The sequence below is a fragment of the Carassius gibelio genome, chromosome A13 (genome assembly GCF_023724105.1).
Source record: "Carassius gibelio isolate Cgi1373 ecotype wild population from Czech Republic chromosome A13, carGib1.2-hapl.c, whole genome shotgun sequence".
Taxonomy (NCBI): Eukaryota; Metazoa; Chordata; class Actinopteri; order Cypriniformes; family Cyprinidae; genus Carassius; species Carassius gibelio.
Genome location: NC_068383.1, coordinates 19,786,248 through 19,797,683, shown reverse-complemented (window position 1 = coordinate 19,797,683; position 11,436 = coordinate 19,786,248). Strand labels below are relative to the sequence as shown.

General features: G+C 36.0%; 1 protein-coding gene and 1 long non-coding RNA gene across 2 annotated transcripts; one reads left to right on the top strand and one right to left on the bottom strand.

Annotated features, from left to right (window-relative positions):
- Positions 1-345: 345 nt before the first annotated feature.
- LOC128026437 (uncharacterized) lies at positions 346-6,455 on the bottom strand. The gene is made up of 3 exons (XR_008186423.1): positions 6,311-6,455; positions 3,054-3,188; positions 346-2,541 (listed from the first exon to the last, which is right to left on the bottom strand). It is a non-coding gene; the product is annotated as an uncharacterized LOC128026437 (long non-coding RNA).
- On the top strand, positions 5,625-11,436 carry LOC128026431 (tumor necrosis factor alpha-induced protein 2). The gene is made up of 11 exons (XM_052613584.1): positions 5,625-5,798; positions 6,418-7,069; positions 7,520-7,631; positions 8,195-8,317; positions 8,415-8,509; positions 8,647-8,739; positions 8,829-8,955; positions 10,314-10,439; positions 10,524-10,679; positions 10,844-10,965; positions 11,055-11,436. Exons 1-11 carry the CDS (start codon positions 5,741-5,743, stop codon positions 11,215-11,217), a joined length of 1,827 nt encoding a protein of 608 aa, XP_052469544.1. The 5' UTR covers positions 5,625-5,740; the 3' UTR covers positions 11,218-11,436.

Genomic DNA, 11,436 nt, shown 5'->3' with positions numbered 1-11,436 from the left:
AATTCAATGTAAAGGATAGTGATACCATTTTTTGTGTTTTTTTATCATGATGATAATAATGATGGGGGAAAATGGATGCTGTGTTAATTGTATTAAATATTGTCATATTTCTATGCTCAGCCTAGTGGGTGGTCTTTTGTTTTTTACCTCCAAGATCGAGTTCTGTTCCAGTGACCTGGGAGCTTAAGGGGTCTTGCACAGTATCTTATATATATATATATATATATATATATATATATATATATAGAGAGAGAGAGAGAGAGAGAGAGAGAGAGAGAGAGAGAGAGAGAGAGAGAGAGAGAGAGAGAGAAATGTATTTGCTATATACACTAAATTCTTTTAGAGTTTATAAACCTAACAGGGTGGAAAATGTTGAGCTAAGTTAGCCATAGCTCATTGAGTGATCAACATTTAGCTAACCTTCTACAGATTAACAGAACTTTTATGACTATGTCAGATTTGTTTTAAAAAAAAATTGATGGGACAAACATTCTCCATAATATAGCCTAACAGGGTGGAACTTTAAAGGTGGGACAAGCAGGGTAACATTTCAAAAATTAAAAAAGCTTACCTCAGTATGTACAGATGAATTCCAGTGGGAAAAATAAATTATGTAATTTCTATAAAATCGTCTCAATGAAATCGCAGTCGGTTTTGGAAGGCAAGAGATTATGTACTAAAAGGGTGGAAAATGACTTTGGGGACACAGTAATTGAAGAAAATTGAAAGAAAAACAACAATATTTTAACATGATTTATATGTATGGTTAGAGGCAGTTTAGCCTATCTATAACATAATTAAAACATATTTAGGTTTTTTTTTTTTCGTAAATATAACAGATATGTTCTATTAGTTTTATATCCCATTATTGAGTGCATTAGTCTGTCACCATGCCTACTTCAAGTCTTCTTTGATTTAACTCTAATTTATAATCACTGAAATGTTATATGAAACATTTGAGATGTACCGTAAAACACACACACATGAACACCCACCGACATTGTGCTTGACCAGTCTTGTGAAACGGTTTATTTTTGTTTTCAAGCTGTTACACAACCATCAGGTTTCGAATCATAATGATTTTCCACCCCCGTGGAAAAGGAGAGGGTGTTTTTAACTGTTCTTCAAAGCTTCCATAAATTATATAGCAGAACATATATATCTTTTCAACACAACAGTAAAGTGGATGCCAATAGCTGTTCCGGGTCCACATCAACTTTCACTTTCCAATTCATATAGGCTTGGAAGGATATGAAGTTGAAAAAATAATAAAATAAAATATTGAAATACCTTTTTTTTGAGTGAATACTTCTTTTGCGTAATACCAATAGTGTTTGCTGGTTTGTCAGATTTGTGTACATAGCAACAGATAAAGTCAGTAATTCTAATGCTCTCACAAGACATGCTCAAATAAAAATATTGTGGCTTTACTAAATTTTGAGAAATCATGTTCCTTATTTTGCTTCCCTTTTACTTTAACATTTGCAGTTTTGCAACATTGAATGCATGAAAAGGTCAAATGCTTTATATTTCTAAAATGTATAACACTGTTATTGACTAAAACTTTTATAACATTTAATTACATTTCTTAAAATAAAGTATTTGCATATATCACTGCCCCAGTGTTTTTATTATGATTTACTTTTTGTATGATTCATGAGTCATAATGTGTGCTTTTTGTATGCTCATCAATATCTGGTTCAAAACACGAGAGAAGTTCTGCAAAGAATGCATCATTTTATGCTAAAATTGTCAAAGTGTAGCAGGAACCATGCATTGCAAGTTCACTCATGCCCATCAACTGTGCCATTCACAGTAGTCTATACAATAAGGTCCACCTATAATCAGTTTAATATTGGCATTGTGTGTCTAGCAGGGTGAGCAAAAACTAAAACTGTTAAAAACGTTGAAATAAAATCTAAGTATCAGATGAAAAACAAAAGTTTAATAAAAATTTGAAACAGATTAAAAACTGAAACAAGTTTGAATTAAATCACATTACTAATTAGAAATCTAAAAGAGAAACTAAAATAAGAAAACAATTTAACCTAAATTGTAATATTTAGAAAAAAAGGGAAAAAAAGCAGATGAACTAAAATGAAAATGAAAAGTGCAAATATAAAAATTTTAAAACATTAATAAAAACCTTAAAATTATATATGAATAATTGTAAAATAACACAGTTGTGTAGATCAGTTGGTATATTTTGCTTGCGTGTGAAACATGGTAAGAGATTCTCAGCTCTGACCACTGAGTTTGCATAGTACATGCTGAGGCTATAACACCTGTCTTCAAGACGTGTGTCTGTGTATTTTTAACTTGATCTTCATCATTGCGGTTAGATCGTCTTGTAAAGCTGGGGCCTTTTCCCACTCCTGACTGAGTTGCTACACATCTAATATTAATTAATTTTTGTAACCTGATTTTTAGTATTTGTTTTGTTAAACTAATTTTATCATTTTGGACAGACCTGTAAACTTGTGACATTATCTTGGACTGGCGCCATCCAGTAACACTCCAGCTAAGGAAAGTTGCTATGTACTGTAAAATACAAAATCATAAAATATAACCTTTAGAATTTGCTTGAGTGTTATTTAGAAATAAAATCACAATTAGATTTTTTTTAGTTTTGGAGAACATATTTTTTGAATTTGCAAATAAATAAATGTAAATATGCTTAACATTCACAAACACATTCAGGAAAATCAGTTTCAGAAATGGTTACAGACAAGTTCATGCAATGCATGAAAGTTGTTGCTCCATCATACAAAAAGGTTTTGCAACATTGTCTGATGCATGTGAGAATTAATCGTTCAGATACACTCGGCACAAAAACATCAACGATGAACAGACCTCTGGACTTTTGATATAAAACATAATGGTAAATCCTCCTGTTCAGTATCACTGCATTTACCCCACAACTCCCTGACACTGTTTCCCAATAATTCATTGTTATCAGTTGAGTGTTTTTCTGCTGAGCCAGGTCAAATGCAGTATGAGATAAAGCTAGGTCAAGAATGTAATTAACAGTTTTCCAGTCCCAAAGTACTCACTTTTTTCAAGGCAAGCCATTGGGGTAAAATAAAGTTGTACTTTCCCTTCACTGGGATTTTCCATCAAAGCAGGGCTCCGGATTCCCAGTACCACTCAAGATATTCCCAATCGGGAAAAGCCAGGATCAGGACATCCTGTGGATTTCAAAGATGCAGAGAGGGAATGTTTAGATATGTTTAGAGTAATTAGGCTAGCTATAAAGTCTTGGTTAAGCATACCATAGTACAATGTTTTAGAGCTACATGAGAACAGAGCTGACAGGGAACCTGCTCCGTCAAATCTCTTTTGGATTGACATTATAAGAAGTAGTTGTACATTTACATTTAGCAGGTGCTTATCAATCCTTACAATTAAGAAACATCACAAGCAATTAATCATAATCGGCTTTCAGTACTGCAAATGCCATGTTTCAGAAGTAAACTAGAATAAAAGTAAAACGGAAAAAAATGATAGATAGGATACGTTTTATAATATAATATATTTATTGGAAATGTGGTTGTAGGTTCCCAGAAGTCTCTGCATGAGACAATCAGATTGTGGCGAGTGGGGCGGGGCCGAGAGGCGTGGGAACGAGGAGTGAGGCCAGGTGTAGTGATTGAAGATGAGCTGCACCTGCGCGCCACCGCCAGTATCGAGTCCCATGTAGGAGATGGAAGGATATAAAACTGGAGTGACGACCGTGAAGGACGAGAGAGGACCAGGCCTGGGCAATATTTTATGTTTTGGCTCTTATTTGTGCGCGTCAGTCGCTGTGAGGGGCTGACGCGCTGTTTTGTTTATTTTTGAATATTAAAGTGATTTTTGATTGTGCGCCGGTTCCTGCCTCCTTCTTCCCGATGATTACGAAGGTTATATCATTACAGTGGTGCCGAAGCCCGGGAGAAGGAGGGACGCGCTGCTGAAGATCCCTCGCCGCTGTGGTGAATCCGCGGTGCCCTCGAGCTGGCGAAGTATGTGCCGCCAGGGACGCTCGAGGCGGTGGGCTGGAGCTCGGGGACGGGCGAGCTCGCTGCCGACCGCCCACGATATGGAGGGGCGGCTGCGGTCCGTGAGGGAGAGGAGGAGTAGTCGCCGTTCGCCAGGGGGCCGGAGCCTGCTGCCTCCGCGATGGAATCCGGAGGGGCAGGGAACGGGGGACTCCTGCCGCTGCCCAAAATCGGAGGAGCAGTCGCCGTCCATCGTCTCGGGAGTACCCCCCCGGCCTGCGAGGGGCAATGGGGGTATGTGGCGAGTGGGGCGGGGCCGAGAGTCGTCCGTGAGGGGCTGGTGCGCCGTTTTGTGTTTATTTTGAATAATTAAAGTGATTTTTGATTGTGCGCCGGTTCCCGCCTCCTCCTCCCCGATGAGAATGGAGATTTTTATCATTACACAGGTGTGTGTGTGTATATATATATTAGGGGTGCTCCGATCACGATCGGCCGATCGTTAATGCGCATTTCGTCAGTAAAGCCGGTTTTCTAATCAGCGGTTAATTCCATCAGGTGTGTGATTTCACATAGAGCAGCTGTTACTACACAGAGCCGTTGTTAACTGAGAAGATGGGCCAATAAACGCTGAAAATTAACGTGATTTGCGCATCTTCTCTATTAACAACGGCTCTGTGTAGTAACAGCTGCTCTATGTGAAATCACGCACCTGATGGAATTAACCGCTGATTAGAAAACCGGCTTTACTGAGGAGATACGCATAACGATCGGCCGATCGTGATCGGAGCACCTCTAATATATATATATGTATATGTGTGTGTATTGCCTGTTTTCACTGACCGATCATTAGGAATGAAATTTCATCTGGCTGAACCACTAGGAAAAAAAATGTATATTTGATTTATAAAATTATATTTGAATTAATATTTATAAAGCAAAGATAACTAGAGTATATTTTACAAGAAAATGCTATTTCAGTTTTTCTTCAAAATCTCAAGTTTAATTCAGTGTGGTACTTGCTGTCTGTTTGTAATTGACTGCAAAATTTACCAGCAGGTACTGATTAAAAAAAATAAAAAACATTAATGCCTACACCAGATGTTACAGTAAAAATCAATCAGATTTTGTTATTCCAAGTAGCTTAAGTGTTGACATTATATAACTAAATAAAATGAGGTTATAAGCTGTAAAATAAAAATCAGGCACCAATATGCCATCCCATAAAACCAATGTCACCTTTTATGAATTTATTTATTTTTACAGTGAATTTCTGACAACCACAGCTCCAATATTTTTATTTATTTTATTATTATTTTCCTTTTTTTGCAGTAAATTGTCTTCCGTTTTAATAGTATCAACTATCAATTAAACTATTGCAAACAACCAAGAACCTAAATCAAGTAGAAAAACAGAAGACACTTATAAATCCACTAGTCTGCTTTAAGATTTTTTCCCACCTTATCATTTAGAGCTCCCTAATGTCTGTGTTTCTTTTCTCATGTCTGTTTTTGTTTCTTTTTGCTATATAAATCCCCTCGACAAATCGCAGTAAAGTACGATAACAGGGCACAGCTGTAGAGTGGGATTTACTGTGATGTTGCCAGAGAAGCTCCACCCAACACCCGCGCGCTCATCAAGCATATAAAAACTGGCTCTGTTATTTGGGTCCGGTAGGTGAATGAAAGAAGATTGAATTGAAATTCATTTTTTTCTTTTTTGCATGTGCCGATTTCAGATTTGTTTTTCTTCCTTCAGAAGAAATGAGGAAAAAGCTCAAAAAGATTTTTAAATGGCATCACAAAAAGAACAAAAATCCAGGTAGGAAGAGTTAATGCTTGTTAGATCTCCTCATTACCATTTCAGATTATGGAACGCTATTCACTATTAACTAGCATGCATTACAACAACTACCTTTCTATCAATAAGCAGCAAATTAGGAGTTTATTAAAGGAAAACTATAAGAATAGTGAATATGTGTTCCATAATCTATTAAATGCTTTCAGAAATCTTCAACAGTCGATTGTATTTGTGTACTGATAAATGTTTTGTATGGAAACGCAAAAACGTAACCTTATTTTGTAGACATAGCCTACATGCGCTGAGTAAAATAAAATAATAATTTTTTAGAATTTTTGTCCAGTGTTTTGTCAGCAGTAAATCATTTCACTGTATATTTCAACCCACTTAAATCAGTTATTTTTACTGATAACTTATTTGAATATAATTACTGACAATGACAAAATGTTTTTACAGTAATTGAGGTGCATTACAAATATCAATATCTCATATCCTAACTTATTTTATTTGTGTAAACTCCATGGAAATCTTACCTCTTTCATTATACATCATACTGTTTATATCAACGATTTTTATAATGATACAATCCAACGTTGTTTGCGCACATAAAAAAAGCATCTTTTTTTTCTGATTTCTTCAGCGGTCCCCACTTTTGAGGAGAATCTACAAGCATGCCGCTTTGTGGACGCAGGGAAACAACTGATCACCCGAGAACACCGTCTGTTTGAGTTGAAGAAGGATGGGATTGGATCCAAAATGAAGCTGGTGGAGGAAGAGGAAGATTCAGGGGCTAGACTAGCAAAAGACTACGAGGACTGGCTGGAGTCGGTGATGCAGACGCTGGAAAACTCCCTCGACCTCCAGAGTCCTGAGGTGCTGAAAGAAGCAGTCCAAGCCATACTGCAGGAGGAGGAGCAGGACATGCGCTGGGAAGGGTTTCAAGACAAGGAACGCCCACCATGGAGACCGAGGAGGTCTAAACAGAGCCACGATGCTCTGCTGGAGAGACTCGTTCAGAGGAGGATGGAAGAAACACAGTTAGACTCAAGAACTGAGATACGTTCCTGCTTGCAGCAATCCATCATTTGCAAAGTGAAACGTCTGAAAGAAGACTTGCTGAAAATTGCAACTTGGGTGAGCGGCTGCTACCCAGAACAGATGAATGTGTGCCAGTTTTATGCCACACTGTACCATAAGACCTTCAGTGCAAGTCTGAGTGAAGTCACAGAGTACACATTGTGTGATGAGGACTGCATACTTTTATTGCAGTTGGTGAACCAGGATTACCCCAAGTAAGAGAAGCAAGTGACACTACACTGTTTTAGTTTTATCTTGACTTTACAAACAACATGCACAATTAACTTAAGCTCAGGAGCCAGGAGCAAGTTATATGCATTTATTATTATCATTACATCAGATGGTTCTCTTGGTTACTTGATTATAATTTGGTCTATATATTGGTAATATATAGTGATAGTTCGCCCCCAAAAATGAATATTCTGTCATCATTTTCTCACCATCATGTTGTGCCAAACCTGTATTTGTTTTTATTCTGAGTACACAGATGAAGATTTGTGGACTCCATTGACTCTCAGTGTAGGGACAAAAACAGTCGAAACATTCTTCGAAATATCTTCTTTTGCACCTCACAGAAGAAAGTCAGTCAATGCAGGTTTGGAACGACAGAGTATATGAGCGATGCAACATTTTCAGAGTTGTATTTTGTCTTTCTTTGTTTACAGTATTCTAAATGGCAGGATAATAAAAGAAGTGATTGATCACTCAAAGCTTGATCCGCTGCTTCCTGAAGACAAGATTGCACCACTGGAACAGCAGTTTTTGACCATAGAAGAGGTTTTGTTGCTTTATGATTCCTTTAAATATTACAAAACACGTTACTTTAATACACCAAAGGTGAACAGGGTAATGTGAGTTTTTAATAATAGATACTTCTCCAGTTAATTAATTGCATTACAACATTACATTTTGTTTTAAAGTTTTCTGTAATGTTATGCTTATATATGCAAATTAGGCATTTTTAATTAAAACATGCATACATCTGCACAACAGAAATATTAACACTGGATGAAGCCAGGTTCAAGAATTCTTTTTTTTTTTTTTTTTTTTTTTTTTTTTTTTTAATTTTTTTGTCATTCTAGAGTAGAAAATCTGACAAAATCTGTCACAAGCCTTTTTTTTCTCAGAGTAACATATTATATAAATCAGGCAAATTAGATGAAAAATCCTTCTGTAATAAAATCTTTTTTCCTTAGTCTGAAAAAAAAAATCTTAATTTTATGGAAGCAGAATTGACCAATGCATGACATAAAAAACATATTTTGCTTGTTGAATCATGCCATAGTTGCGCTTCCAGCAAAAAGCTTCAGTTTGAATATTCTCGTATTATTGTTCACTAGAGAGAGGTGAGGAAGTGCCTTCACAAAATTTTGGACCGAGAGGAATCAGCCTGGAAGGAGGGAGAACTTCCACAGCTGAGAGACCAGGTGTTCTGCTGTGATCAGGCCATTGATGTCATCCAGGTAATGAAAAAGAGGAAAAAGCAACCATTCTCTCCCTTCAGCAAATAACTGATTTCTGAATGAAATGTTTTGTTTGTTTGTTTCCCCCATTTCCTAGTGCTTACATAAACATGTAGAGTGTGCTCAAAAAGTGTTAGGCGATGAGACAAAAGCACAGAGGATCACATGTCAGATGAGACATTTTCTGACAGAGTAAGTTTTTTTTAACTTATTCGTTTTCTATTCATTTCTCAGAATATCAATAACATCCTTTGTGATCATTCCTGCTTGTCTGTATACTAAATATTTTACACAAATAAATTAAATTGATTCAATCTCCATCCTTACAGTTACAAAGCATTTCATGCGAAGGCCATGAAGAGCAAGCAGACCAACACTGAGGCTGTCTTGATGGTCAACCTCTCATGCCTCATACAGTGCAGGTTAGTGGCACTTTTATTCAGCTGAAACATCATTATAAATCTTTTGAATTCATGTTGAAAAGTTGAATTCTCTCTCTCTCTCCCTACAGAGACTACATTACAAGCAAAGCACATCTGTTCCCTGAAGATGTGAAAACTGATTGTCTCTCTTTATTGGCGACCATGATAAAAGGCAGCCACCAACATTTCACTTCTAATATGCTTAAGAATCTCAAGGTAAAAACTAAATGTAGTTTCTTTCACTGTTATGTAATAAAAAATGTAAAAAAAACTTTTAGCATATGAGTTGGGAATGTTGATGTTCAATTTTAGGATGTAGTATATCTTACAACATTTGGGCATGTGAAAAGTAAAAGTAATAAAAATTCATGAAATTCATTTTAAAGGACAATGTTATATAGAAATAGCTTCTGGGCCAATTTGGGGAAATGGTGGAATTTTTTACTCGAAAATTATTATTATTATTATTTATTATTATTTTATCACTAGTATTTGTATAATGTATAACCATTCATACACTTCTGTTAAAAATTTTTGGGGGTGATACAGTTGTGTTTTCAGGATTCTTTCATGAATGGGAAGTTCAAAAGAACCGCATTTTTAAAAATATAAATATTTTGTAAATTTAAATATGTCTTTTACCTTCAATTTTGATCAATTTTGTTCATCGTTGCTGAATAAAAAATTATTATTATTTTTTTAATTAAAATTTTATGTATATATTTTATTTGAAGAAGTAATTATTACTGAACGTTTAAGAAATCATCATATTTTAACATCTCTGGCCCCAGGTATGTATATGTATTTTTAATATTTATATATTTAATACATGCAATTCAAACAGATAACAGAGATTTCCGCTAGCTTTATCAAAACAATCCTATTTAATCATAGCTATAAATAAACTAGACCCTAATCTAGACCAAACAAATCTATTTCCTCGTTTTCAAAAGCCGTCATTAAGGTGATTTGTCTTGGCAGTGAACACACTCATGTGAGCAGCTGGCTGCCGCGTCCTGATTCTTCCATTGTATTTAAAAAGCCAAACTATTACCTTTTATTAACTGCTCGTCTAGTTCATATGACAGGACTACAAACCCGATTCCAAAAAAGTTGGGACAGTGTACAAATTGTGAAAATTCCAATATTTTGTTCTGAATGCAACATAGATGACATATCAAATGTTTAAACTGAGAAAATGTATCATTTTAAGGGAAAAATAAGTTGATTTAAAATTTCATGGCATCAACACATCTCAAAAAAGTTGGGACAAGGCCATGTTTACTACTGTGTGGCATTCCCTCTTCTTTTTATAACAGTCTGCAAACATCTGGGGACTGAGGAGACAAGTTGCTCAAGTTTAGGAATAGGAATGTTGTATCTAAAATATACGTTTATGAGATTTGTAAATTATTCCATTCCTTTTTTACTCACAATTTGTACAGTGTCTCAACATTTTTGGAATTGGGTTTGTACATAAATGCTGGCTTGAGCATGTGCACATCATGACCAGATCCTGCATCTGAATTCATATGCATTAAAATAACCATGTGTCAATGTATGTGTTTCTGCAGGACTTGTACAGGAAGGTGGGTTCCAGCGAGTGGCTCAACGACAGCGAGGGTGTATGTGAAGAGCTGCTTGCAGAGCTGGACAGACATATTCAGAAATTCAACAATTTGGACAGAATCTGTTGCCAGGTATAAACAAATAAAAGACTGATTTCGGTCCGTTTCAGAATGATTGATTGACTGATTGATTTCATTGATTGATATGATGACTAGGAGCTGCTTGGGGGAATGCATAAGGCATTTCTAGCTGAATTTGTCCGGAAAATGATGAAGCAAAAAATCAAACTTTCAGATAAAACACAGCAACAGATGGCAGCATCATCACTCTGCATAAACAGTGAACGTATTCATACATACTTCACTGCAGCTGTAAGTACACTCATTCACTCAAAGCTCATTCTTTTGTTCAACTGTTTTGTTTTTATCCCAGTTTAATATGCAAAAATGCACAAATAATTGCTTAGTAAACAAATTTAATGATTATTTTAAAGGCATTGTCTAATTGTTAAATCCTCATTCATTCATGACTACAGGGATCAAACATGGATTGGTTGAAAGACATCCTTCCCAATTTAGCGGGCCTGCTGAAGCTACAGGATCCTGACACTATAAAGTTAGAGCTGGCAAGTCTGGTGACGCTTTACCCTGATCTCAGGTATGGTGGTTTCTGCTGTGCAATTATTAATGCAAAAAAAAAAATATATATATATGCCCTCATGTCTGATGTCTGTGTTCTTGTTACAGTGAGTGTCATATTTCTGCTTGGCTGAGACTCAAGGGAAATCTTTCTCCATCGGACCTCAAGGAGATCCGGGAGAGCATCACTTTCAGCAAGGATCAGCTCAGGGAAACGCAGGACTCACTCCAGTTTGGCAAGAGCTTTTTTTCTATAGTGATGATCAAATGAATTTTGGGTCGTAACATTGCTTGTGCATATTTGCTTGCTTTTGTAGAACTGCTTGTGCTTGATCATTTTGCAATCATTTTGTACATACTCAAATTCTTTGTGATAAAATTGCGTAAAAAAATCACCATTTCTACATTTTGTGTTATTTCTTTGTCTTTGTTTTTTACTCTACGGTTTACCAATGTAATGTGGATTATGAAAAATAAATGTGTCTTGTTA

Excerpts from the sequence above, each read along its gene's own strand:
- LOC128026431 (XM_052613584.1), top strand. The coding sequence starts at position 5,741 with ATGAGGAAAAAGCTCAAAAAGATTTTTAAATGGCATCACAAAAAGAAC. Across the intron at positions 7,632-8,194 it reads AGTTTTTGACCATAGAAGAG|AGAGAGGTGAGGAAGTGCCT; the intron begins GTTTTGTTGCTT and ends ATTGTTCACTAG. Across the intron at positions 8,318-8,414 it reads AGGCCATTGATGTCATCCAG|TGCTTACATAAACATGTAGA; the intron begins GTAATGAAAAAG and ends CCCATTTCCTAG.